Source organism: Cyphellophora europaea (assembly GCF_000365145.1).
Source record: "Cyphellophora europaea CBS 101466 unplaced genomic scaffold supercont1.14, whole genome shotgun sequence".
Taxonomy (NCBI): Eukaryota; Fungi; Ascomycota; class Eurotiomycetes; order Chaetothyriales; family Cyphellophoraceae; genus Cyphellophora; species Cyphellophora europaea.
Genome location: NW_008481802.1, coordinates 58,031 through 85,127, shown reverse-complemented (window position 1 = coordinate 85,127; position 27,097 = coordinate 58,031). Strand labels below are relative to the sequence as shown.

The 27,097-nt window shown below is 53.0% G+C and overlaps 11 protein-coding genes across 11 annotated transcripts; 7 read left to right on the top strand and 4 right to left on the bottom strand.

The window, feature by feature from the left end:
- Nucleotides 1–1,210: 1,210 nt before the first annotated feature.
- HMPREF1541_10678 (uncharacterized protein) lies at nucleotides 1,211–2,205 on the top strand (the record flags this gene model as incomplete). Its single annotated transcript, XM_008715348.1, has 2 exons — nucleotides 1,211–1,291; nucleotides 1,360–2,205. The coding sequence occupies 2 exons, from the start codon at nucleotides 1,211–1,213 to the stop codon at nucleotides 2,203–2,205; spliced, it is 927 nt and encodes a 308-aa protein (XP_008713570.1).
- Nucleotides 2,206–2,673: 468 nt separating this feature from the next.
- Nucleotides 2,674–3,122, top strand: HMPREF1541_10677 (uncharacterized protein; the record flags this gene model as incomplete). The annotated part of the gene is made up of 2 exons (XM_008715347.1): nucleotides 2,674–2,882; nucleotides 2,933–3,122. The coding sequence occupies 2 exons, from the start codon at nucleotides 2,674–2,676 to the stop codon at nucleotides 3,120–3,122; spliced, it is 399 nt and encodes a 132-aa protein (XP_008713569.1).
- A 628-nt stretch (nucleotides 3,123–3,750) lies between these two features.
- Nucleotides 3,751–7,513, top strand: HMPREF1541_10676 (uncharacterized protein; the record flags this gene model as incomplete). The annotated part of the gene is made up of 2 exons (XM_008715346.1): nucleotides 3,751–5,258; nucleotides 5,338–7,513. The coding sequence occupies 2 exons, from the start codon at nucleotides 3,751–3,753 to the stop codon at nucleotides 7,511–7,513; spliced, it is 3,684 nt and encodes a 1,227-aa protein (XP_008713568.1).
- A 742-nt stretch (nucleotides 7,514–8,255) lies between these two features.
- Nucleotides 8,256–10,236, top strand: HMPREF1541_10675 (uncharacterized protein; the record flags this gene model as incomplete). The annotated part of the gene is made up of 3 exons (XM_008715345.1): nucleotides 8,256–8,569; nucleotides 8,613–9,459; nucleotides 9,514–10,236. 3 exons carry the CDS (start codon nucleotides 8,256–8,258, stop codon nucleotides 10,234–10,236), a joined length of 1,884 nt encoding a protein of 627 aa, XP_008713567.1.
- A 398-nt stretch (nucleotides 10,237–10,634) lies between these two features.
- Nucleotides 10,635–11,755, bottom strand: HMPREF1541_10674 (uncharacterized protein; the record flags this gene model as incomplete). The annotated part of the gene is made up of 2 exons (XM_008715344.1): nucleotides 10,635–11,608; nucleotides 11,668–11,755. 2 exons carry the CDS (start codon nucleotides 11,753–11,755, stop codon nucleotides 10,635–10,637), a joined length of 1,062 nt encoding a protein of 353 aa, XP_008713566.1.
- An 886-nt stretch (nucleotides 11,756–12,641) lies between these two features.
- On the top strand, nucleotides 12,642–13,833 carry HMPREF1541_10673 (uncharacterized protein; the record flags this gene model as incomplete). The annotated part of the gene is made up of 3 exons (XM_008715343.1): nucleotides 12,642–12,762; nucleotides 12,816–13,705; nucleotides 13,816–13,833. 3 exons carry the CDS (start codon nucleotides 12,642–12,644, stop codon nucleotides 13,831–13,833), a joined length of 1,029 nt encoding a protein of 342 aa, XP_008713565.1.
- A 109-nt stretch (nucleotides 13,834–13,942) lies between these two features.
- HMPREF1541_10672 (uncharacterized protein) lies at nucleotides 13,943–15,637 on the bottom strand (the record flags this gene model as incomplete). The annotated part of the gene is made up of 1 exon (XM_008715342.1): nucleotides 13,943–15,637. One exon carries the CDS (start codon nucleotides 15,635–15,637, stop codon nucleotides 13,943–13,945), a length of 1,695 nt encoding a protein of 564 aa, XP_008713564.1.
- Nucleotides 15,638–17,030: 1,393 nt separating this feature from the next.
- On the bottom strand, nucleotides 17,031–19,395 carry HMPREF1541_10671 (uncharacterized protein; the record flags this gene model as incomplete). Its single annotated transcript, XM_008715341.1, has 4 exons — nucleotides 17,031–17,134; nucleotides 17,185–17,425; nucleotides 17,477–19,201; nucleotides 19,246–19,395. The coding sequence occupies 4 exons, from the start codon at nucleotides 19,393–19,395 to the stop codon at nucleotides 17,031–17,033; spliced, it is 2,220 nt and encodes a 739-aa protein (XP_008713563.1).
- A 2,245-nt stretch (nucleotides 19,396–21,640) lies between these two features.
- Nucleotides 21,641–22,501, top strand: HMPREF1541_10670 (uncharacterized protein; the record flags this gene model as incomplete). The annotated part of the gene is made up of 4 exons (XM_008715340.1): nucleotides 21,641–21,817; nucleotides 21,865–21,909; nucleotides 21,959–22,284; nucleotides 22,330–22,501. 4 exons carry the CDS (start codon nucleotides 21,641–21,643, stop codon nucleotides 22,499–22,501), a joined length of 720 nt encoding a protein of 239 aa, XP_008713562.1.
- Nucleotides 22,502–22,919: 418 nt separating this feature from the next.
- On the bottom strand, nucleotides 22,920–24,251 carry HMPREF1541_10669 (uncharacterized protein; the record flags this gene model as incomplete). The annotated part of the gene is made up of 1 exon (XM_008715339.1): nucleotides 22,920–24,251. The coding sequence occupies one exon, from the start codon at nucleotides 24,249–24,251 to the stop codon at nucleotides 22,920–22,922; it is 1,332 nt and encodes a 443-aa protein (XP_008713561.1).
- Nucleotides 24,252–24,751: 500 nt separating this feature from the next.
- Nucleotides 24,752–26,395, top strand: HMPREF1541_10668 (uncharacterized protein; the record flags this gene model as incomplete). Its single annotated transcript, XM_008715338.1, has 1 exon — nucleotides 24,752–26,395. The coding sequence occupies one exon, from the start codon at nucleotides 24,752–24,754 to the stop codon at nucleotides 26,393–26,395; it is 1,644 nt and encodes a 547-aa protein (XP_008713560.1).
- Nucleotides 26,396–27,097: the final 702 nt, after the last annotated feature.

The following is a 27,097-nucleotide window of genomic DNA, read 5'->3' as shown; positions in this document are numbered from 1 at the left end:
GATCAACAAGTTCGGTTCCCAATATTAATTGCGACAGTAAGTGTTTCAACGTTGAACAGATTGCGAAAACTTCCGACTGGTCGTTTCAGAGGCTGAAACTAGCGCGTTCTTAGGCAGGCGATTGCCTAAAGGAGCCGCGCGGAAGAATCGCTTAGGCGGCGAATAGGGGTCGGCTACCTTGTTGAAACGAGCCGTGGGGGTTGAGGGTCGACATTTTGAAACTGGCATGGCAAATGCTGGGGGCCGGAAGGCTCCGTACTAGCGAATGCGTGGTAGAAGCGAAAAAAATGTGTGCTGAGGATCTTGCTGGATTGAGTGCTGCGAAGGGCGTAGATGAAACCGGGGCAAGGACTTTGCATTTATTAATATGCACAGTACAGAAGGTCGATAGTGAGGGACCAGGACCGAGTTGGCGGGAAGCCCTACGACTCTAGTGTCTCTGCAACCGGTGAAGCAACTCACCTTCTGTCATAATTCTAAGCCAGTTCCGTTCACGATGCCTTACGCAGCTGTCCGTATCAGACATCAGCGTGAACTGGAGGAACATGGGTCACGCAATACTCCAAAGAATGGCTTATGTGGGCATTCTTCAAGGTACTGGTAGTTCGAGGCGGCGGCACAGCGGCGCCTATCCATTGTATCATTCGGCAGCATTTGCGAAGATTCTTAGGCGCGCTCGAGGACTCATCGATGGAAGCGCTGGTTTTGCAGAGCGAAATGGAGATACTTTACGAGGTAGTGAATACAAGCGTTTTAGCACTGGACCCAAGTTGAATGCGCCAGATGAGGCAGATGTGGTCGAACAAGCTTCTGCTGATTGCATTCGTGGCTGTGCCCAGGGGAAAGCAGACGCGGCAAGTGTCCAATAACGAGGCATCTCCATCCACTTATAAGGCAATTTAAAATTAGATCTGACGTCTTTTTCGTGTCAGATCGACGCATTCTCGCCGGTGTCATTGGGCAACAAAAGGCAAACAATTCTTACCGCCTGCTGGAATTCTTCGGCTTCTGTCTCTTTTATCCCTTGCAACGACCTTCGTTTTCTGTTATTCATCAGCTTTGTGCTTTTCAGCAGGGTTGCGCGATTCTCTGGTGTTTCTGAGAGATATTCCAACTGCTACTCGTAGTAACACCGGTCTACTGATGACCACGCCAGCGACTGCGCATAATTAAGCGCTAGCGTGTCCTCTCCTCTCTGCAAAAGCTCAGAATGTCGTTCAACAATACTTTGCCAAGTTGCAAGGATGCGCCAGAGACTGCGTTGTCAGATGCAGGGGTTGCGGGAGCTGGTGTAAGTCTGCACAAACCTGGGAGTAATTCGGCGGTTCTGGTCAGATGCTCACACATAGTCTCCGATAGATCCTGCTGGCCTTTATAATCACTGCTGGACTCGCGTTGATATTCTCGTCATTCATCGTGTTTTCCGAAATTCGCGGAAGATCGTCGCGCAACATATCCCGAAAGATCCTCAGTGGTCTGAGCGACCAAATGATCGTTGAAGGAATCGCTATTCAGGTTGTCGGCCTTGCCAGAGTCAACTCGATGATTCCATATCACTTCTTCATCATCTGGATGTTAGCCATCTTATCGACGGCAACAAATTTTGCTACGCTCCTCGCCTTGGTGCAGGACTTCAAGCGAGACTGGCTTCTGAGATGGCTCCGACAATTCGCCATGTTTGTCAATTTGGTGCTTACCACTGTGTTTGGCATTTTCGTCCTGCAGACGAACATGCGGAATTTGTCCCCAACGTTGCCCATAGCGTGCGTCTGGCAAGAACACGCCACTGGTGAAAGTGGACGATCCAATTCAGCCGTCTCTGTCGCGGGAACGATCGCTGTGATCGCTGCAAGCTGCATCATCTTCGTGCTCAGCACATGGTATTTGCACATGCCCAAGCTGGTATGGGGCAAAGTGGTGCGAGTCGTTTGCTTGATCGTGCTAATGGCCATTGCGATTGGTGCTGCTGCAAGAGTGATCATCATCTCACAGGCTTTCGGATCACCGTCGGTGGACCTGTCGGACCGAGGTGAAAAACAGTGGACTTTCGGCCAGCTCCTTACCATGCTCCTGCTGCTGTTACCTTTTGTGTCTGCTCTGGAAATCTTCAGAGGTACGCTCGCTCACCACACTCGCAAGGCCATTGCCCAAGAGCTAACCAAACTTAGGAGAGATGGCGGTCCCACGGGCGAATGCTGGCGCTGAGGCAGACCAGATTCCTTTGACGGCGAACGAAGAAGAGTACAAGTCCGGGTCACGAGGGGTTTGATTAGTCTCGAGATTCTGATAAGCAATACGCGACTCCAATCATCGTGCCCCTGACCGAGCGCTGCATTACGCCTGATTCTCCATAGCTGGCCGAGCCCGCGACCTGGACGTCAATTTATTGATTGGTGCACGACTGGGGCAGATCACCTAATCAAGGAATGCCAATACATGAGTTGGGGCCACATTCGGTTGTTTCGTCGAATCATAGGCTTTATCATGCCTGGTGTGCAATCAGCTCGATTACCCACTGGGTCCGTCTACAAGTATAAGGTAGGGAGCCTGATCGGAATCGGTGCCTCCAGCAGACTACTCGTCCGCACATAAAACTCAGCTTTATCGCTTTATGATTCTTAGTCGGAAAGGTTATCTGATCCATTTTACTGCGTTCTAATCTAAAGGGCTACTATGTCTGAATATACCTCAACCCGGGAAGGCTTTCAGAAAGCCATGCAGTGGAGTCTCACAGGTCCCCCAGAGGAAGCCGTGAAATACGTCGAGGCTACATCAACCCCGAGCTTCTATCGCATCTTCAACGGCACTCGCATAGAGTATGACGCCAACGTCAAAGACATCGCTGAATGGAGGGGAAAATCGGTGAAATATTACCCCAATGTGTAGGTCGGATGTTCTGACGCGGAGACTCCATATCTTACTCAAATCACAGAGATCAGTTTCTACGCGACGGAAATGGACTGGCCGCCCATATGACCGGGACCTTGAAGGTGGAGGGGACTGCTACATTTTTCGAGTCTTTCATCTTTGCAGAAGTCGAGGACGGGACGGGAAAGCTTGTGTGGATGTCGGAGCGATCGGTCTGGGGCCCACAGGGACAGGACCCGGTTCATGGGACGTAGTGAATGGTGGCAGATTATTTGTGCATGGCAGAGATCAACATCAAGGCAATGAAACGAAGCCCGAAATTGAAGCCTGACAGTTGAAAGGCTGTTGCGTGACAACAGCGAGTTCTGTCTGTCGAATATGGCACAGATCGACTGAACTGCTGAGTTACTATTCTTATTGCGCCGCACTACACTATAGCTATCTTTTAGCTAGTTGTAGTACGCTTAAGGACCTGTCTAAAAGGTTATATATCTTCACTATTCCGTCTTGCCTATACTCGCATGTCTTGGCAAGGTCTTTTTGTCCCAAATCCTTGTTGGCCAAAAGTCCTGACGAGCGCCTCGCTTCGCCAATAAGCGACACCGATTCCGTGCATGAACCTTAACTGCGCCTACCGCGCACCGTGCAATATCACCTGCCGTAAGTTTGTCACAGCTTCTCCTCTGCACCTTTCGAGACTACACCTCGAGCTGGACAACATTACCGTCTCTAGGTACATCCGGACAGGCCCCCTCTTCCATTGTGCCTGCGCTTGATGCCAAGATACAGTAAATGGCAACCCAGGCCTCTTAAACAAGGGTTTCCCAAGATCTCGTTCATCGGCAGCGGAAAGACCAACATCTCGACGACTTGTCGCTTAACATGCGACTTGTGAAACATGACGGCCACGGCAGCTTCGATCTTACCAAGGATCTGTTCGACGATATCCCCCCTTATGCCGTCCTCTCACATACATGGGGGGAGGATGAGGATGAAGTGACATTCGACGACTTGGAAAAGGGGACAGCTGCGAGCAAGTCCGGCTTTGAAAAGCTTCAATTCTGCGCGAAGCAAGCAGCAGACGACCATTTAGAGCATTTCTGGGTGGATACATGTTGTATTAACAAAACTGACAGCACCGAGGTCACATACGCCATAACATCAATGTTTCGTTGGTATCGCGATGCAGCTATGTGCTACGTGTATCTGTCAGATGTCACAGCTAGTACTCAGGACAGCGCTAATGATCAAGACTGCTGGGAACTCTTCCGAAAAAGCAGATGGTTCACACGAGGCTGGACACTGCAGGAACTTCTTGCACCAAAGTTTGTCAAGTTTTACTCGCGAGAGGGAATCTTCTTAGGCCATAAAACGGCACTTCAGGCGATCATCCACGAGATCACGTCTATTCCAGTTACAGCTTTACGTGGAGTGCCCTTGTCTGAATTTTCCGTTGACGATCGCCTACAGTGGGCGGCAGGGCGCAGCACTAAACGAGTAGAGGACAAAGCCTACTGCCTCCTTGGAATATTCGAAGTTTTCATGCCTCTTATCTACGGAGAAGGAGAGAACGCGCTGCATCGACTGAGAGAGCAGATTGGCAAGCCTTCGATAACAACCGACTACGAATCGCGAAAGCGCCAGGAACTCCTCGAAGTTCTTCCATGGCTCAAATTCAATATCAAGCACGAGAAAGTCTATGATGAGTGTCTTGCGGGAACAGGACAGTGGTTTTTAAAATCACCAACATTTGTGATCTGGCTGGAAAAGCAGGGCGGGCTTCTTTGGTGCCCAGGGATACCCGGGGCGGGCAAGACTGTGCTGGCCTCACTCGTCGTGGAGGAGCTCCAACAAATTTGCAGCAGCAGGAACCGTCACGCCGTTTGCCACATCTATTTTGACTACGACCTTCGCCACGGACAGCACTCGGCAGCAGTGGCTGGCGACCTCCTTGCCCAGTTGCTACACAAACTACCAACGATACCGACAGAGATCCGCGACAGGTTAGAGACTCTTCGGCGCTCCTCTGTGCAGTCCACAAAGCGTGAGTATCTCACAATGCTTCGCCTTGCTTCCAAATCGTTCAACAAGGTTTTCATTGTGGTGGATGCATTAGACGAATGTACAGAGTATACCCACCGAACCTTGGTGAATGATTTCCAGAACATCGGCCCACACGTCAGTATCCTCGTTACATCGCGGCCGTGGGACAGTATCGGCAGGATATTTGACGGCAGCGACCAACTCAGAATTAGCGCGGCCAAGATTGATATGGAGGCCTATATCCGTCGCGAACTTCAAGATAATATTGAGCTGTCAGATATTATTGACGAGGATCCTGGATTCGCGGAAAAGATCGTCGCAATGGTACTGGACAGGGCACAAGATATGTGAGTACTCTTTATTTGGCTTTCTGACCCGCAGGAGACACTGGTTCGGGGGCGAGCTTAGCCGACTAATAACCTCCAGGTTTCTCATCGCCTCACTGTACATGCAGTCCCTTGTTCCAATCGCTGGCAAGGACAAGATCATCGATGCGTTGCAGATCCTGCCAAAGGGGCTCGATATTACCTATGGTCGAGCTCTCGACAGACTACAAGCGCAGGCAATATCGGCACAAAAGCTTTGTATCAAAATTCTTGCGTGGATCTCGCTTCCATGCAGACCTCTTACTCTAAGTGAGATGCGCCACGCTTTAAGCATAGATCGGGACCATTACCATCTCGATGAGAGTCTCCATGTTCCCACGGTGCACAGTTTGGCCTCGGGTTGCGCAGATTTGGTCACGGTTGACAGAGCTGGGGACAAGATCGACTTGGTTCACCACACAGTTAGGGAATATCTCACTACGCATGTCTGTCATATCTTGCCAAATCCGCATCTTCAGATGGCGAAAACCTGCCTTACCTATCTCTCGTTTGAAGAGCCCGACGTTGCAAGGGACAAGGATGCGTTACTCCGAAGTCGGCCCTTCGCCGGTTATGCAGGTCGTTACTGGGGTCATCATGCCTGGATGGCATATCATCGGGAAGCAGATGTACCTCTTGAAGCAGATGTTCGTAGCCTTGCTCTATCACTGCTACAGCAAGACTCTCGGACCGCCGATGTATTTATGTTGGAGCCGACTGATCAGGATTCATCTGATGCGGATCTACATCGTGGCTACATCAAGAGAGAAGGTCCAAAAGGTCTCCATATAGCGGCACACTTTGGTTTGAGAGTACTCGTTGTGGCTCTCCTGGAGAATGGTGCTGGTGTCAATTGTCGAGACGCGAACGGCAACACGCCACTTCATTATGCCGCTTGGCAGGGAAGCTATGGTACTATTCAATATCTGATCCACAAAGGCGCCGATGTGTCATTAGAGAATTCGAAGAGGGCCAGCCCTTTGCAATGTGCAGCTGTCAACGGGCAGAGAGACATTGTAAGATTGCTTTCCGACCATGGCGCCAACATCAACTACAATTCTTCTGTAAGCGATGCTACACTGCCAGCTTTACATGAAGCAATTCTGCACGACCAGCCAGATGTCGTTGACGAACTCCTTTCATTAGGGGCAGATATTGAGTTCATCTCCAACAAACAACATGAGTTCAAGTCGCCACTATCGTGCGCCTGCTCGAGGCACCGCGCCAAATGTTTATCCTTGCTGATCAAGCACTCTGTCTCCATTGAAGGCGAAAAAGGGCGCCAGGCTCTCTCACAGGCAATTCCACGGCACTACTTTGACGACAATGCTTGCTATATTGAAACGCTGAGAGTCATCTGCTCCTCAAGCATTGATCTTAACCAGGATCTCGAAGCTGGTTTCTACGCCCTTGACCTCGCCCTCCAATTCTCGCACGGAACCGTCATCGAGCAACTTCTCAACGCAAATGCTCGCAATGGCCAGCCATGGTACAGCAATCAGCCCGCCATCGAACGATGGGCGAGGCGTTCTTGGTTTCCGAAGCTTACTAGCCTGTGCTCAAGCGCCCAGGATTCCGACATGAGCTGCGACGCTCTCCAGCCTACCTCCTTCACAAGATTGAAAGATCCTTCGGCAGTCTGCGTTGTCTCTAGGATCATCCCAGACGATGACATGACCGATCTCTACAGTCCATATCCAAGACCCCTTTTCTACCCCGACGCACATCGAATCACTGACTCAACTCTTTGGAAGACCACGCCGTGTTACATGACCGTCACTGTACCGGAGAACTTTGTTCGCGTCAGCCAAGTCATCATAACCACGGAGTCTCACGATCAAGGTTCGAGCCTCTCCACACTACACTGTGAGCCTTATGCTTACCTCTTGACAGGCTTCAATATCCACGAAACCGAAGCTGCAAGCCACGGGTCTAGCTACAGCTGGTTGGATGTCGCCTTCATGTACCATCAGCACCCTCGACATCCGATCTGGATGGATCGACTTTACTTTAATGTTCGCTTCAAGTCAGACTGGACAACGCACATTTCCGTATTGGAGACCGAGGATCCAAAGGACGATGCGGATTGGGCGCGGGCTGATGCGGTATGGAACCTCCGAGCTGGTGACCATATAATCCTTTACGCCAGAGCTGCCCATGAGAGTTGGCAGAATCACCTGCGCATGGCTAAGATTGAGATCACTGGCTTGGAAAAGAAACCTGAGACTGAAAAGTGACAATTGGACGATGTGCGTGACAAAAGCGAGGTCGATCTGCCAAATACCCCGTAGGATCACCAGTTCCAGAGCTGCTATCCCTATTACGCCGTTACACACTGCATATGCTTTTTGGGTAGCTGTGATACGCTTGGGGTCCAGTCCAAAATACTACGTTTATAACCATCTGAGGCACAAGGGGCTAGTGATATGTCATCAAGATCTCCTGGACCCGCGAAGCTTGGGGAAGGGAGCCCCGCTGGAGCCATCCGCCGCCGCCACCCATGCTCTCAAAACCGCCACCCTCTGCCTTCGAGTCTCGACGTGTCGCGTGGCTACTCGGAAGAAGACAATGGATCACAGACTTCTTAAGGACGTACGCCGCTACGCGTTTCAAGCATCTTGGTCTTCTGGGGGATCCCGACAGCCGCAAGGCTTCTCTCGCGTTCCTTCCCCGAACGCTCCTGTCTACCCCGCTCGCGACTCGTCCCCGAATACGGTAGAGTTTACCGTTCAAAGCCACTGTTACTTTGAGCTATCCCGGTCTGGACCAGCGTCATGTCAGATCTGATGATGCATCTTGCGTGGCTGCGGAAGCGGAACCAGTCCGGGAACAATATAAAGGAACTTTGTTACCTCGGCCTTCCTTCTTCCACAGGTATCTGTGTTCATCTCACAGCACTACCTTCGCCTATCCGCGCGTAGACTTTCACCGTCCGCTCAACGTTGCACTCTCTGATACTACGGAGACAGAAAGTGCACCATGGTCGTCGACCTGAAGCAGAAGTACGAGGAGGAGCGCCAGAAACGTCAGCAGCAATCCAAGGGCTTGGGCCAGTTTTTTGGCCGGGATCATCATGTCGATTTTCTGACTGAAGATCCCTGGATACAAGCTGGCACGCCTGTGCATAGGCCTGTGCCAAATGGTGGCAGTTGCAAGATCCTCATCTTCGGCGCCGGGTTCGCCGGCTTGCTGGCTGCTGTCAAGTGTCTGGGTGCTGGCGCTGCCAAGAGTCCAGAAGACATCCTCATCGTCGACCCAGCTGGCGGCTTTGGCGGAACCTGGTACTGGAACAGGTACCCTGGACTAATGTGTGATGTGGAGAGGTAAGTTTGTCAGTCCGAGAATGAACATTGATCTAACTTCGACTGGTTATGTCTACCTGCCACTTCTGGAGGAAACGGGATACATCCCCTCGCGAAGGTATGCGGGTGGTGAGGAGATTCGGAAATATGTCAACATTATCGCCAAGCAGTGGCATCTGGAGGACAGGGCCATGTTCCAAACGGCAGGTAAAAGTTGTTCGTGGGATAACGATCATTGGGTTTGCGAGCTTGTGGAAAAGCCCAAAGGTCTAGCAGAACAAACGGTGAAAATCCATGCTGACTATGTCATCCTGGGTTCTGGTGGCTTCACATATCCAAAGATCCCGAATGTGCCTGGCATGGGTTCATTCAAGGGCAAGATGCTGCACACGGGTCGCTGGCTTTACGATGTCACCGGTGGCTCTCCAGAAAATCCTGTGCTTGACAAGCTGAGAGATAAGAGAGTGGCCATCATCGGCACTGGTGCCACGGCGATTCAAGCGGTCCCTGAGCTGGGCAAGTACGCCAAAGAGCTTTATGTCATTCAACGCACACCATCCGCTGTCGGTTATCGTGGCAATCGAGACACCGACATGGAGGAATGGAAGACGAAGATTGCCACCAAGAAGGGTTGGCAAGCGGAGAGGATGAACAATCTCCAAGTATTCACGGAGCAGGCGGCGGATCTGCCGGAAGAGAATCTGATAAACGACGGTTTCTGTTCTATGCCTTCGATCTCCGGCACGTTCGGTGGGCCAAGTGACGTAAAAGCAGACGACATGGCTCAGCAGGTTGAGTATTTGCACAAGTTAGACGATGAGCGATCCAACGAGGTTCGAGCACGGGCGTTGGAAATCGTCAAAGACCAGAAAACAGCTGAGGTGAGAAACCCCCTGATTCTAAGCTCTATGCCGGAACTGACAGTTCACGCACAGAAGCTCCAGGCCTGGTATCCAGGATGGTGCAAGCGACCGACGTTCCACGACGAATACCTCCCAACCTTCAACCTCCCCAGCGTCCACCTAGTCGACACCGACGGCAAGGGCCTAGAATCCCTAACCGAAAACAGCATCAAAGTCAACGGCCAAGAGTTCCCCGTCGACATCATCGTCTGGAGCACGGGCTACGGCAACCCGCTCACCGAATCCCTAGCAGGCAAGGCCGAAATGGCCGTCCGCGGCCGAACCGGCCAAGACATGGAAGGCCTGAACAAAACCATGGATCTTAAGACCCTACACGGTTGCATCACCCACGGCTTTCCCAACCTCTTCCACACCTCCCTGTCGCAAGCCGGCGTCGGCGTGAATCAAGTCCAGCGCCTCGAGGAGCAGAGCATCCACATCGGCTACATCATCGCTGAGGCAGAGCGGAAGGTTGGGCAGGGCCAGAGAGCCATCATCGAGCCCACCGAGGACGCGTGCAACAAGTGGGGCGACGAGTTGGCGGCGGCGGCGCACCTGACGGCTGCCGTTCTGCAATGCACGCCTGGCTACTTCACGCTGGAAGGCGACGCGGCACACCTTCCTCCCGAGGCATTGGGCAAGTTGGCACGGACGGGTTTGTATGGGCAGGGGTTCTTGAAGTATGCTCGGACTTTGGACGGTTGGAGGACAAGTGGGAACCTAGATGGAATACAAGTTGCTGCTGCTGCTGCATAGTGGGATGAGCAGGCCAACTGTGGTGACGATCGGGCTCACTAGAGACTGCAATACTGCACTCATGTTCCCACGTATGGTACCGACTAGTTGTAGTGATGAGTAGAGACTATTTGCAATGGCTGATTTCATTGCATCTCGCCCTGTATCAGTACACGAAGAGCCAGCTGCTGGTGTTGAAAAACTCCCATGTGACATGATCTATCAAGAGTCATTATGTTGCACCATTACGGCCCCTCTCGACGAAAATTCTATACAAGTAGATGTGCCAATTTTGTCCCTTTTGATGGCTTCACAAAACCCACCCGGCCGCGTCACGTCGCAATACCCTCCTCCCCTGCAAACCGAAGGACAAGCTCTCTAGGACACCTAAGCATCAAAGCACACCTCCGGACAACTTTTTACATAACCACACAACTCGCCTGCGACTGCCTGATCTTCCATCTCAGCATCTCCAACTTGTTGTGCTCGTCCTGCAGCTGCTGCCTCAGTCGGAACTTCTCGGCCTCGGAATCCGCGCGTGCGTTCAGCATGCGCAACTCGTACTCCAGCCGCGCCGTCAAGCGCTGCTGATTGTCGCGCTCTTTCTTCCAGGCGTCGGCCTCGTTGGCCTCCTGGGCGTTGAGTTGCTTCATCAGCGCTTCGTTGGTGGCGTTGAGTTTCTTGCGGTCGGCGTCCGCCTGCGCGGTTTTGGCTTTGTTTTCCTCATTGAGCTGCTGCAGCTCGGCCTGCCAGTTCTTGTCGTTTTCGCGGATCGCTTGTTTGAGGTCTTGTCGTAGCTTGTTCAGCTGGCGCTCGTACTCGGCTTTTTGTTTGGCGAGTTCGGACTGCATTTCTTGGCCGGCGCCGGTCTCTTCGAGGGATTTGCCGGCTTGCATCTCCTCCTGGATGGCGAGGGGCCGGGGTCGGCCGGTGTTGCTGGCTTTTTTGTCGATGAGGTATTTGATGATGGCTCGGGCGGACACCTTGTCGTTGTCTTGTCGGAGGACTTTGCTGCCGTTGGCGATCATGGAGCCCCAGAAGTCCGGCTTGGTCATGAGCTCTGCTTCGTGTCTCTTAGCCGTGTCTTCGTCAGTCATGTGCCACATTGTAGTGGCGAGCACGACTTGCGACATAGCCCTGTCGCCGCAAAGCTTCTTGAAAAACCGCAAGTTCCTCATGCCACTGCCCCCCACGCGATTGTCGAAGATTCGGTGCAGGTAGATGATACCTGTCAATCGTATCTCTTCTTGGGTGAGCCGGCTGAGCCAATTGGCAACCTTAATGAGGATGTCTGTATCACTGAGGTGCGTGTCGTCAAATCCTGGAGTATCCACCAGATAGAACTCCCCAAGTCGGTAGTCACTACATTTATAGATATCGACCTCGTTTGTGCCTAATTCACGGCCGTCAGCCATAGACCCCAAAAGTCATTGGAAATTTGATGAGACTGACATGACTCTAATATGTGGCCTACGTCTGGCCTTCGGCCATCCGCAAAATGACCGATGAAGGTACTCTTTCCTACTCCAGTAAGACCCATCACAGCAATGATGGTATCAGTAGGTCTGATTGCGAGGATGATCAGTATGGATTCCCATCGCAATGGGGAAAGTTTGGTGTAGAACGTACTTGATGTCGAAAGCCTCGTCCACGGCCCTCGGCCTACTTCCATTGGCAACATGAGACATCGTAGATGATTTGGTCGAAGTTGAGGAGCAGCAGAAGGAACTCTTGATTGAACACAATGCTCGAGAGTACGCAGACAATCTACAGCTCTGTCAATGAATATGAGCGAGAAAGAGCATTGCGCAACTCCGAAGCCCGGAAACACAAATCAGTGATTATACTTGTAGAAACAGGCTGCCCGGATGAGAGCATTCTTGCACGATGCTCAGTTCGTGTCTGGAGGGGGATTTTGGTGACCGGTCATGGGCAGAGCTCCTGCAGGCGGACGAAGTGGTGCGCCTCGCGTGGGTTGTTCGCTTGATGGCTTGTTGTGCAAGCCCCGGCTGCCCATCATTGGCTTCACCACGGATTCTGGCGATAAAGCGGCAGCGTTTGGTACCCCGCGTTGCTTAGGATCAAGACTTTGGTGGGCGGTGCATTGACTTTGCGTTCGTAACAAGTCGCCGGAATTTCGAACTTCTGAACAGAATCTCCGTACGTAGCCGGGTCGCGCAAAAGTTCGATGCTTCAAGAGATTTTGGCGGCACAATGCATTGCCACAGAACAGCCAGGCATCGCTGGCGAACCCGTCCAACAAGGGCATATCTGTCTCGATCCTGCAGCATGAGCATCAAGATGCTCTCTCAGCAATCTCACACTGACCTGCTGCAACGAAGTACAACTTGATTGTCGTTCTTTTTGATGCTATTGCACAGATAGTGGTGCGCAGAAAACAGCACACTACGAGAACAAGCCCAGTAATGTCGGGAGACAACAATGTCTACATTGCCGTCATGGGCATGACCGGCGCCGGCAAAAGCACCTTCATAAAACAGGTCACTGGACGTGACGATGTCTATGTCGGCCACTCGCTGGAGTCAGGTACGCATCGCCGCCATTGGAGCACAAGAGAATCTATCACTGACTGTTGACAGCAACCGAAGAAGTCGTACCATATTCGTTCTCCTATGGCGGCTTTAATATCACCTTGATCGATACTCCTGGCTTCGATGACTCGAGGTTCAACGACGACGTTATAGTCGACAAGATACTTGAATGGCTGCGCACTTCTGCCAATCAAAACCAACGACTGAGCGGCATCGTTTACATGCACCGCATCACCGATAACAGGATCCAAGGTTCTGCTCGGTCCAGCATGCAAATGTTCCGTCGTCTTTGTGGCCCAGAGTACTTCAGCAACGTAGTACTGGCAACGAGCTTCTGGAACAGCGTTGACTTATCTGTCGGAGCACGACGAGAGCGGGAGCTTTACGAAAACGACGATTTCTGCGGCTTACTGTCTAAGCAAGGCTTGAGAATCGCCAGGACAGGATATGGTGTACGCGAAGATCGCAGATTGCTACTGAAGATTGCCCAGAACAAGACAGCATTGTTGGAAGCCCAGAAGCAGATGCAAGCCGGCGTCCCGCCATGCAAGACTGCCGCTGCAGAAGCCGTTGCTGATGATCTCAACCATTGGGCCCAGATTTTCAACAAGGACTTGGAGGACATGCGAGCGAGAAATCGAGAAGTCCTAGCGGAGAGGAAAAGGCAGCGGCGACAAGAATACAACGCGCAGAAACTGGCCATGGAGGAAGAAGACCGTCGTCGGCAGGAGGAGGATCTTGCTAGAATCGAGAAACAACAGAAGGCTTGGGCGGCTCGTCAGGAAGCGCGGAAGGCCCGGCAGAAGGATCAACTGAAAGAAGACAACAAACAGCTGAAAGAGCTCCGACGGCGGAAAGAAGAGGAGGAAGCTCGACAACGAGAAGCAGCCGCCCAGGCTAACACGGGCGCCTCGTGCAGAAGAAAGCCAGTCAGCGAGGTGCGGTGCGACAGGTGCACACGCCACATCAGGATGAAACGCCACCCGTTCTATCATTGCTGTTTGTGTACCTCCGCAGGCAGGCGTGATAACTATGACCAGTGTATCAGCTGTGGATCGCAGTGTAAGGATGTCAAGCATGGAACGATGGTGCTCCGTAGTTCTTGAGATGTATCAATATGTAATACTACCACCAATGCATAATCATACTCATAATCAGCATCTGAAACATTACTACTATCTGTAGTACCGTCCTGGCCGTTCCGCACGTCCATTCCGAGGCGTCTGACGGGGAGCGACAGCGTTCCAATATCGAGCCACAGTTGGAGCCAGTGGCTTGACCAACTCCCGGGCGAAGCTGATAGCAGGGTTTCTGGCCAGCAGTTTCTCGTCGATCAAGCGGTCGTCCTGACGCTGTTGAGCTTCAATTTCCTCGACCCGGCTCCTTGAGGACGGAGGTGGTGATATTGAAGCTCGGCGTTGTCGAGCTTCGCCCCTCCTGTCGTGGAGGCGTGAGGCGTGATCTTGTCGACGCATCGCGTCTATAAGCAGGCTCTTCTCTTTGTCGCGATGCTTCAGGTAGTCGATGTCCCTCTTCAGCTCCAGCTTTTCCGCTTCCAGCTTACGTTGACGTTGCAGAACTTCGGCCAGGGCCGGGTCTCGAGCCAATTCTCGCCGTTGTTGCTTTTCCACGTTCTCCCTGTACTCGGGAGCTTTTTCGTTGATCAATTGATCCGCGTCCACGATCAAGGAGTCCATGCCTTTTTCGGTCTCGTGTAGCTTTGACAACGATGCTTTGTGCTCTTCTCGCAGCATCTCCTCGCTCGCCAGATCTCCTTCGGCACGCACTTCGTCGATGTCCTGTCGTAATCGGCGCACCTCTTTCTCGTACTTGGATATCATCTGTTCCATGCCACCCTCTAGGTACATGCCTGCCGATGTCTTGTCCAGTGAGCGTCCGTCGGCCATCTCCCGCTGCAGCTGTAGAGCTATCCCGGGCGGAGAAGCAAGCGGCATGCTCTCGAGAATCCGTCGCGCAGAGGTGTCTGTTCCATGATGACGCAGTGGTCTACTCCCTCCATCCACGAAATCCTTCCAGAACCTCGCCTCGGACAAGAGTTTGTCCTCGCGTTCCTCACCAACCTCTTGCCCTTCTTCACCTTTCAGCTGCTCCCACATAGTGCTCACAAGAGCAATGTTTTGGAAGGCCTCGGATCCGCAGATACGCCTGAACAGCTCCAAACTCTTCATCGCCGCACCTCCCATGCGCACATCGGTGATGCGATGCATGTAGATCATCCCAGACAGCAGCATTTTCCGCTGAAAGAGGCTGTGCAGGAAGAATGCGATACCTTTCAAAATCTCAGCGTCTGACTTTGAGGTATCATCGAAGCCAGGCGTGTCGATAAGATATGCATGGCGACGGCCTGGCAGCTGCACAGCATAGATTTCTGGATCGGTCGTGCAGGAGGTGAGTGAATGGCCAATCTGGACCTTGCTATCGGAAACTCGACTGATGAAAGAGCTTTTTCCGCTGCCTGTCATACCCATCACGAGAACGACTATGTCATCACGTTTGGTACTCGTAGCAGGGTGCTGAGGGGGTGGTGATAAGCCACGAAGCGATGAAACGGCATTGAATGATTGCGATCGACGAAAGGCGTGGTGCTGACGGTCGGCGACTTGGTGATGTCTCCCTGGAATTTCCATTGACGACGACAGTGACGTAGAGGCTCGTCTCAAGGAACTCGGGCTGCCGATGCTGGGAATGCTGCGCACTGTCACGAGCTCCTCGCCAGTAGTCGGCGACTCTTCTCTCCTGATCAACGTTCGCTTCTCAGCAACTCTGCCAGCCGAGTCCTCGTCGTACCGGCGGTACGGAGACTCACCGCCATGTCCTCCCGGCGCTATGAAATTCGGGTGCCTAGACATTGTTACAGAACATAGTGCAAGTCTCCATAGGGGAGTTGAATTCTGTACCAGCGTCCCTCCAAAGAGCAGACAGAAGGCATATCAGTACAACACGAACTCAAAGATTGACGTGGCTCACACAACGCTTCACTCAGCCCCAAAACATCGAGGCAGCGCCCACTCATTGGACTACAGTCCATCTCCTCCACCAGCTGCAGCGAAAGGTCAGGCTTCGCTTGCCGCTTTTACGGCGCGATCCCCATCTAAGCCCTCTGTTTCGCTGCCTTGCTGCGCCCACTGGTTCGCGCGCACGTGTGGCTGCATTGCGTCTCGTGTAAGGCGTATGGTGATTTTGGCTGATTCACAGGATTCCGGTCACATGGTCAATGTTCCTTCGATGCCAGATGGGGGCGGGCGCTTTCCTGCCAAAGGTCCTCAGAGCACGAGTCGATGCCAAAGTCCCAACGCCAGGTGGCACCCAAGCGAACCACGACAAACTAATGGATTGCTTTGCTGAGATGCGTCCATGAGCCGTGGATATGCGCTAGGCGAGCAATTGACGGCACAAATCGGCGCGTTCCGGTCCAGAGAACGGCTACCCCGGACCCAGAGCGCCCGGAATCAGCCTTACTGTGACGACGCGACTGGGATCTTCGTGCTTGTTTTGACTTATCGACATCGCTGCTGTGCTTGGAAATAGTGCGTAGCACTTTTGCACCTGGTGCATCGCAAAGTTTTGATTGAGGATATCAGGGTACGGGCATCGATCTATGGGGCATCTACTTATGAGGCTTGGGATATGATACACCAAGACCCATTTGCTGATGCTGTGTATACGGGTGCGAGTCGGGGCCAGGACTGAAGCATTTGGCTGCGGCATGCGACCGGGAGGAATGACTAGGAGGAGGTGTGCATCAATGGCAAGCCGGTGTACGAATGACAGCCGGCTCTCACGGTAACAGCGTTAGTCTCTAGCTGGGTTAGGCACATCACTCGGTCAATGGCACCATTTGGAATCAATCATATTAGGCTACCGAGTTCCTCGACTGAGTTAAGAAGCTTGATCAGGCCATGCAGCGTCTGTTGCGTTCATCCAAGATCCTACACATCTCTGATGGCGATGCTCTAGGTACGCAAGCTCCAGCAACCTCACAAATTAGACCTCCCGTAGGTGAACTCTGGTAGTCGGAACAAATCGGTACAAGTTTGGCGTGGCGTAATGTCGTCGGACTAGACGGGAGGATCGAAATGGGGGGCTGCTACATTCTTGGTCGCGGCCAGCTTGGCAGCTAGCTTCTTGCTGGGACTGACTGGTTGCCTCCATCGCCTGCCTGATTGATTGATGACGGTGGATGGGGCCTCCCGAGGTCCCAAGGGAACTTTGCGCCACCCCATGTGCGGATCGAGCATTTTTCTAGCAGTGGGAGTCACCCGAGGTGCGACTGTCGGATTCGTCGTCGGAACCGCCTTCGGGAGTGGCTGGGCTGGGATCTCTCGGCTGCTTGCAGGTAGCCATGCCTTGATACTGTCAGCGGAGGGAGGTGGGTCCACGGGATGGGAGCCCTTACGATTGCCCTTGTGTCGATCCAAGCGGTGAAGAATCTTTTGCGTGTCTTTAAGGATGAGAAGCTTCTTCGTGAGGCTTTCTCGCTCGGTCAGTGACTCTTGAGATTCACCAGCGATCGCCTGAACTGCGGAATCGTCAAGCTTCAGCACGGTCTCGGGTGTGAACACGCTGGGGATTTTGCTGAGCAGACACGCTTCCACAGCATAGATCCCGAAAGCATCAATGAGCGTCTTGAACGAAACCTAATACAAGTTAGACCAAAAGGATAACTATTCAGGAGGAGTGTGGCTTACCTTGTAGTAGCTTAGCATAGCATTCACGCATTCGATAGCGGCGAAGCGGTCCATGTTCGATTCGGTCTGCTTGACAAGAGCGTTCAGGAGTTGACGCACATCGAAACTGCCTTCGTAGCGTCGATCCTTAGCATCTTCGGCCTCAGGACTGACGCCTAGGAACTCATGGAGGCGATTGCCCATATCTTTCCGAGTCTGCTCCACACGCTTGCGCTGGATGTTCTCCGTAAAGTAGTGGTTCAGTGTGAATGGGTGGCGTTTTAGGTTCAGGGTGAGGACCTCTTCCACCTTGTCAGAGAGTGAACGTTCAAGTGATTCCATCCCGGGGTTCACAATCTCGTGGAGTATGCCATCTATGGTTGCTTCATCAGCTGCCTGATCAAGCACCAATCCAACACAGGTGTGCGCAGCCTCGAGAAGAGCGTCTTTGGTCCCAGCGACAATACGTGACCACGGCTTTGCTTGGTCTGAGAACAGATCACCAACAATGCTAGGGTTGAATAAACCCGGAAGCTCACGTCCACCGTTACGGCGCATACGGAACTGGACTTGGTCGTAGAAGTCGTCGCGCGTCGTCTTTCGAGGAGTACGTGCCTCATGTTTGTACTTGGATGGAAGCTTGTCAACGAGCTCAACAGCATGACCTTTCAGCCGCATGTCTTCGGCAAAGTCTTTGAGGATCGCAACAGATACGGCACGCAGACGCTTCTGATATCCCTCGACAGAAACTGAGCTGCCAAAGAATGAGTCATGATACGTGCCGTCAAAGGCGGCTGTCATGAGCGACACAAACTTCTGACTTGCTCGAAGCAGGTACATGCGTTGCTCCTCCACAGTTCCACGCGAACTACCAAGGGTCTCGAGTCGCTCACTGCACTCAGTGAGCCCAGCTTCAACATCTTTGAGGAGGCTTGGAAGCTCACTGAGGATGTGATTGTACAATATCTTGCTCAGTCGAACGCGCAGAGTGGATATACCCTTGTTCTTCACATCCAGAGCTCTCCAAGTCCCAGATTCGAAGAAGGATTGCTCGGTACGATCGCGTTCGTCTGCAGTGGAGGCTTGTTCCTCCCAGCTTCGGTTACGCAGAACATGCCAGCCGAGATCGAACTTGACATCATTGTTCTTCGCAATCTCGAGGTAGGCTTGCTCACTGGGAGAGTTTGACGATAGGGTGTGGGGCTTTGTGATGATACCAAGAGTGCGGACGCCGGTAGGGTCGTGCTCACGAGCGAAGTTGAGTACTGCCTGGTTGTTCAAATCATTCTTAGCTGACACCACTGCGAGAATAATACTTCTTGGTCTTGCAATATAAGAAGCCACAAGGGAGAAGACAGCATCTTTGTCGCCATCCGTATGGGATTTGCTCGAAGAGTGAAACAGACCCGGAAGGTCGACGAGAGTAAGATGTCCTTGGGTTGGGCCGCTGATCTCAATTCGGAGAACGTCGTGAGCGAAGGTCTTGCCGTTCTGTCCAATACCCATGCATCGTGCGACTTCCTCGATGATTTCCGGAAAGCAATCGAGATCTGTGGTCGACGGCTGAAAGGACTGCAGCTTGAATTTTTCGGAGTCAATCCGCTCGGTGTCGGGTACAATACTGATTGAAACACTAGAATCAGAGCATCGACGTAGGATGTATTCAGTCGCGAATCGGGTGCATAAGCCGTCGCCGGTAGGAAATCTTAGACCGCAGATTGCCTCCAGACAGGAGCTCTTGCCGGACTAGACATTGTTAGACGTCAGAATAGGCCTCGGGAGGCACGTACCGATTGATCGCCACAGACAACGATCTGTGGAAGGTCGATGTATCTCGAGATACCTTGCGACCGGATCTTGTCGATTATGTCCAACAACTCTTCATGCTCAGCGGAAGTGATACTGCGCTTCTGCGCCGGAAGTGTTCCTGCATCGCCCATGGCGGCCCGCTGAAACGATCTATGGTAGGTTGTAGCTCAGCGACAACTGTTGCGATGATGGCCGAAGACTTTTAGTCATGCGCTTGCGAAGAAGAGCTCAAGAGTCCGGAGGAGCTAGCTTTTCGAGGACAAACGGGGAGAAGGCAGCAGTGCCAAGGCATTACAGAATCAGCCAGCAGGCTGCCTTTCTGCAGCAGCCCGATAGTCACTTCGCGTCAAGATCAGCCTGGCGACCTTGCGGTGCCGACCTGACGGTCCGTTAGGTCGGTCAATGTACGAATCAGCCGCGCTGAGTGTATCAAAGCTCTTGCAGGCCATAGTTGCAGTCTGCCTTGCTTCGCAGTAGAACTATCGAGGGCGCGTAGTGCAAGGGACATGACCTTCTACGCCACCACACCAAACGCCTATTCGTGACCGCTTCGTGGCAACCTGATCCTGCAGCACATAGTCCTGGTAGCTGCGGCAGAGAGAGTGCTGACCTTCCGAGGCCAAGTGAGCGAACGGAATTGAACCAGGAAGGAGACTCCTGTCGGGCTGCTGAACTGTGCGTTACGAGGGCAAATGGGCTCCACCTTCTTTCCTACAGACTGCTGCCTACCTCAAGCACTGGGACCGGCTGCGATTCGTGCTATGAATTGAGGAGGCTCAGATCACCAGCACAGGAACGTTGCCCTGATTCGTGGCTGAGCAATTCGACCTCATCGTGACCGTGGCTGCGTCGAGAGCTTCGTCACTCCTTGCCGGACTGACAGAAGCTAGCCCGCCTTGTACTGTGCAGTTACGACTGTCATCATCGGCCGAACTAGATGAAGTCCCAAAGTGATGGCAGCGAGAGCGCCTGTCCCGACGTGATGTTTGCTCAAGCTCCTGGAGCTAATCGTATATGGAATAGTGATTCTGACCTCCTCCCATGAGCCCAGATGTTGCCTTTTGCTTCACCACTCCCCTTATAGCCTTGTCTTCTTTGATGTACACAGAGGACACAAGACGAATTCGGTGTTGTCAAGCATGTCTCGATGGCGTCTGTCGTAGACCCCATGGGCAGCTTTGAATTTGCTTGACCAACCGTTATGCATGGCATCTGCCACGGTGGAGTCAGTCTCTCCCCTGCGCGACAGGTCAACCACGCTACGGGAATACCCACGCACATCATGGCAAAGGACCCAAAGTGGCTGTCCCATGACTCGTTGGGCCCGTCGACGGCAATGCAAGTCTACGTGTGCCTAAGCCAGCCGGCTACCTTTGGATCAAAGCTGCGTTGCCAAAGACCCCCAGCGCCAAAGGCTAGCCTCCAGGCACAAGAAGAGATGGCGGGAGCTACGACAGCCCAAATTCCCTTTTGACGCCAGGTTTCCCGGCTGCAGCCTTATCCTAGCCATCAAGGCAGAGACATGGCGGTGAAAGTCTCAGAGCATTGCCATCCAAGCCCGGGTTTACTATTACCCTCCCCGATATTCTTTGCCTAAGGCTTGAAGCAGGAGAACCCATGAAACCCCAGCTCTGTTCTACTCTTCGATAGGAGTGCTCATTTTAAGTAGGTTGCACCGGTATCGTGTAACTCAGGCCTCCGTTATGTGCACGTCGTGGTTGTGAATGGTAAATCGATAGCATTACCACAAGCCCATTAGTGCTTGAGGCGACAATCCTGTTCTGGAAGGAAATGATTACCTACCAGGCGGTTCTGGTCAACTAATCATCGCAGATACTTTCTGAACTCCTGGGCTGCAAATGTTCGAAGCTTGAGGAAGTATACATTTACAGGATGTTGAAAGATGCAGGCAGTGAATGGCAACACCTGATTCGATGACCTCAGCCGGCAATACCATATCCCGAAGGACTGGCACCCCTGTAACTCCGCGGTTTAGGGGCCAGGCTTATCAGATCTAAGCGTCATTTCAACCCCGCAATACTGCCCTCACACCCAATCCGCGCCCAACGAAGGTCAGCAACGATGGCCTTACCCTTGCACTACAGCAATAACGCCCCTCCACGTCCATCACCTTCATCCAAGTGTGGAGGGCCGCACTCCGCAGTTCCAGCTGGATCTGCTTGCAAATACACTTGATGGCGCAATTGATGCGTCGACCCTCCTCACCACCCTCTACTGCCGGTTGCTCTTGCCTCGGACGCGTTTGATCACAGCTGCCTGCGTTGACCTGTCCTCGTCCACCCTCAGATTGCGACAGCTTCCTTCTCCTTCTATACCATCACACTGCACACTTCTGCCCCGAAGATATAGATCAATATGGCCTCAGCTACAGGCATTCCCGAACAGGTTCCCGCGAGCTCCGAGCAAGAGCCGTTGCTTGGAAGACCCGGCGATGCCACCCAACAATCCGACCAGGGCTTATACTACAATTTCTTTACCGGCACCGCTATTCTGGCACAGGTCGGAGTCTGGATATTGGCCGCTATTATCTGGGTGACTAGTGTCGACCCGTACCATTGCGCTCCTGCTGACCACGACAGGCTGCCATTTTCGAGCACGGTGTTATGTTCTTTAGCGCGCATCCTGTATGTGACTGCACCCGCTCTACGATGAATCTATGCTGACCTAAGATAGCTCCTTCAGTCGGCCGGCGTTCTCTTTCTCGTACAAGCGATCCTCATCGTACAGCCTACGGCGACACAAAAGCAGAAACGAGATGGAACATGGGCACATTCCGCACTCAATTTCGTGGGCGTCGGAGCGTTGGTGGCAGGCGTAGTGGTCATTGAGCTCAATAAGGCACCTCACCCAGATCAGCGCTTCAAGTCGCCCCATGGCATACTCGGCATGATCACCTTTGGTCTCATCTGCATTCAGGCCATTGTTGGCTTCGTGCAGTACTGGACGCCGAGCTTGTTGGGCGGAGTCGACAATGGCAAAGCCCTCTACAAGTATCATAGGTATGATTGGTCTATTGCGAGCTGAATTCGGCTGATTGTAGCAAGGGTTTCTGGCTACACCGTCCTCTTTGCCGCTCTTGCAACTGTTGCGACAGCCACTCAAACCGACTTCAACAAGAACGTCCTTGGCGTCAGACTTTGGGCTGTCCTAGTGGCCATTGTTCTCGTTCTCATTGGCATCATTCCTCGAGTCAAACCAGCTAAGCTAGGCTTCTAGGTGGAGCATCTCGTGAAGAAGGCATGTGTCTGGTGGAAACGCGCCATTGATCCATTGAAGAACAGAACGGACGCAGTGGGTCCCATGGCAGACACGCCTGCTCAGGTGTCGCATCAGCGCAACGAGAAGACTCTCTCGTAGACCAGCAACGCTGGCAGCACACCTCGGTCGGCTCTACGTGTGTGAGGTACGGTATCAGATATCAGCCGAAGCATGGACTGCTAATAGGAGTGGTTGGGCATTGGTGCCTGGGATGGTGAGTTGGAAAGGACCATGGCGTTATAGGCATCTCGACTAGGCGCTTTGGAATGGCCTTAGTCAGCATAGACGGTGGTCAATTCACACAGCATTACACTTTCGTCTCGTTCCAATTTGCCTATCAGTCTCTATATTTGACACCATGAGGGCGATCAAGTACTCATAGCGGACTCGACGAGTAGATGTTTGTCCACTCTCGCACCTGATGCAAGTCCATGACCTTGCAACTTCCTTTTGGTCCATACCTTCCTTGCAGTGCTGTCCAATCGCGACCAACAGCAGTCTCTGGCCTCCAGCGGAATTGTTTTTGCATTCTGGCGTCGAGCTGGCCCTCTACCGCATCTACGATGAAACTCCCGATGGCCGGGATATATACATACCCATGGCCTGAGCCACCGACTCCCAAAGTCAGACTGGGATACTCGGGATGCCGATCGATGAGGAAGTTGCGGTCTGGAGTGTCGGCGCACCAGCAGATGCGGGCAAAGGAGAACGGTCTCTCCGCCAGCTGTGGCATGGTCTCTCGCAGGAACAGTCGGACTCTTTGCTCTGCCTCTACCGGAATCTGGTGCTTTGCGAAAGGCTCATCGCGCCTGCCGTCGTCACGTTTGAATTCCGTTCCGCCATCTTCCATGATCCAGTTGCAGTAGCCGGGATGCTCGTCGCAGATCTTCAGGGCTCTGCAGTCCTCGTCCGGCTCCATGAAGAAACCTCGTTCGCAGTTGAACAGCACCGGCAGGCTTTTGTACAGCTTAATCTCTTCCTCGCTTAGTCTGATATGAGCCAGTGTCCATGCCTTGGGCAGTAGTTGACCCTGCATATCGAGCAGGCTGGCCGCGTTCGCGCCAGCACAGAGGACAACCTTTTCAGCACGATGTCGCTGGCCATCACGCGTCCGAGCACCTTTCACATCGCTGTCCTCAATAATCAGTTCGACCACATCTCCGGCTTCACCAGAAAGAAATACCACACCCAAGGATGATGCTGCGGACGCGGCACTTTGCATGGCCTTGCGGGCATGCACCCAGCCGGCGCCGCTGTTGGCCTGTTTCCACCACCCACGCCAGCCGGGGAACTCACCTGTGAGCACGCCATCTGGCATGGCGGCTTGAAAATCATGCTTGGTCTTGAGTTCGGTCCATTCAGGGCCATCGGTTCCTTCTTCGTTTCGCACGTGCTCGATGCCTTCCGGAGAAGACGCGGCGATGATCATTCCTGTTTCATGGCAGTAGTCGCGGAAGACGACATCCTCCTTCCAGCCACGCATGACAGTATCATACAGCAGTCGAGAAACATGCCTTTCGTCCGCATCCTCGCCGGACTCCCGGTTGAGATCAATGATTTTGTTCACATCGTTACCAGCGGAGATGGGCGATGGCACCGGATATCGATCAAGCACTGTGACCGAGGAATAGCCGCGCCTGGCGAGGTGTAAGGCGGTGCTAGTGCCCCATGTACCGGCTCCAACTACGAGCACCGATGGTTTGTGCATGGAGGTCTTGCTCAACTCGTGGCAGGTGATTTTTAGAGATTGATAACAAATCACAACCCCAGGTATGCGGTCTCAGACCGACACGAGCGACAGTCGATCGACGTTGCAGTCGCCTGTAGTGTCCTTTCTGCCACCTTGGTTGAAGCGAAGTTTAGGCGGTCTCTGCGTCGAGGTCTCCGCGTATCAATCTTAGGTGCTTCGGCTGTCTGAAATTCGGCGCATCAATTCCGCAGACTCCAGATTGTCCCATTTATGCAAAGACGGGTTCAACCTGCCGACGATGCACAAACGTTGTGTCCCGGTCCTGGGCCAGAGGAGGAGGAATAGCAATGCAGGGTGCTGGTACGATGTCGCTCCCGTGGGGCAACGCGAGCGCCGACCCGAGGAATACCCGTCTTTAGGCTGATGTCCACCTAGGCCTGAATGCGGTTCTTCCTGTCCTTTGCACTCGCTCTGTTACTTCTCGTTGGGCGAGAAGGGATCTTTTGTGAGCAGAAGCAATGAGCTACAAGACATCTGAGGCGTTCAACCCCCTGCCACCCGGACTGGACGACCTCAACGCCAAGCCCAACGCTTCCGGCGGCGCACCCATGTCCGGGGTGCAAATGCTTAATGGCTCGACCCTGGCAATCATTGTCGCCCTTCTACTCGTGGGCTATGCCACTGAGTTCGTCTTCAGCCTCATCTACAATGTCTACTTCCATTCGTTACGAAGCTTTCCTGGCCCAATAGCAGGTAGGGCGAGCCATTGGTGGAAAGTATATATCGAGGTGTGGAAGAAGGAGTCCATGACCGATGTCCTGACAAGACTGCACAAACAGTATGGCGATGTTGTACGAACGGCACCCAATGAACTTCATTTTGCCAGCCCCAAAGCATACTTCGACATATATGCCCCGGCGATACGATGGGACAAGGAGAAGATCCTATACCATTCGATGGGTGTCGACAGTACGTCGTTCGGATACCTGACCTACCCGCAAGCCAAGCAGCGGAAAGACGTACTGCAGCCTCTTTTTTCGAGAAGAGCAGTCAGCGGCATTCAGGGGCTTGTCAGACAGAAGCTTGATGATTATTGTGACGCATTGGTCCGTCAATATGCCGCCGCACAGTCGTCCAACATGTATCTCGGGCTTCGATGTCTCACGGTCGACACCATCTCTGCATTCTGCTTCGGCAAATCGCTCAACGCGTTGTCTGCCCCTGATTTCAAGGCGCCCATAGTCATCGCGATGGACTACGCCAACCCTGAGTTCCTCCCTTTCAAGCACCTACCCTCATATCGAAACCTCATATGGGCCCTACCACCTTCAATATCCGTCAACTTCCTACCAGACACTTCTGGCTTTGCACAGATCTCGAACCTGACCCAGGAGCAAGTGGATGCTGCTTTTGACGATCCCTCGTCGCTCCAGAAATATCCTCATCCCACCATCTACCACCGGCTCCTGGATCCAGCTGCACAGGATGGCCATCCAGTACCGTCAAAAGAGATGCTATTGGAGGAGGCGAAGAACTTGATCTTTGCGGGCACGGATACGACGGGCAACACTCTTTATGTTGGTTTCTGGCACTTGATGAGGAATTCCAAACTGCAGGCTCGTCTGCGAGAAGAGGTGCGTTCGATATGGCCTAACCTGTCCGCTCCGCCTAGCTATGAGGCACTGAGCTCGCTCCGGGTTCTCACAGCAGTCATCAAAGAGTCTCTGCGGGTTTCATCCGGTGTGGCATCGCCCCTCTCCCGAGTCGTGCCAGAACAAGGCGCCACCATTGGTTGCTATACTGTCCCAGGCGGCATCGTTGTCGGCATGTCAGCCGTCTTCATGCACTACAACGCCGATATCTTCCCCAGCCCTCACAAGTTCGATCCTGAACGATGGCTCGGCTCTAATGCCAAGGAGCTCGAGAAATACCTCGTCTCCTTTTCCCGTGGACCACGGTCATGTCTCGGTATCAACTTGGCTCACTGTGAGCTGTACATGTCGTTCGCCACTCTTGTGCGAAAGTTCGAGATGACGCTAGACAAGTCCATCGAGGCGAAGCTGAATGTGGACCAGCACGGCAATCTGATGTGGACGGACACGTTTTTACCATGGTTTTATGGGCAGCAAGTCCAGAGTTGGTGCAAGCCTGTTGAGACTTGATCGTCGTCCTGCGTGCTTTCGATCTGCATTTGGAAGGCGTTGAAGCGCACGGAGAAGCATTGATGGGGACTCTTTCGGCATTTTCGATGTGGTAGTGGGGAGGTCGTAAGTAGTTGAACATTCGAGCGCAATAAGTCCACGGCCGTTCCAGCTTCCGCTCTCGTCCCATGACTGCGCTGTCTAGGACGTGAAGAACGAGCCTTGACACACGTTGCTATATACAGATCCCTATCGCCTTGAAGTGCTGGATCTTGAGCCAATCAGCAATGCAGTCGACATCCAATCGAGCACAAGCGTGGAAACAAGCATCGTATTCGCGTTCGCTGGCCAGTAGGACTGCTGCGCTCAGCTCTGAATACGCTGGGCCCACCGTTCTGCCCACGACTCTTGCTCCATTTGCCCTTCTTCCTGTGTCCGTTTCTGACAGCTTTACGCAGTCTGCTGGCTGGAGCCTCCCTGGATCCCCAGAAAATACTGCTGCCTGAGTGTCACAGCACCGCTGGGAATCTGTTCAGGCGTCCATATGGCACCTGAACATATCTTATAGGGCTGGACATGCACATGTCTAACGCCGTCTCTTGCTCTGGGCTGAACTAGGCCGAAGTCTGACTCGGGATCTTCGACATACACATCTGTACGCCCAGCGCCCGCAAATAGTCTCACAGGCTACCTAGCAGCCAGCGCAACAACGGAACGAACAGC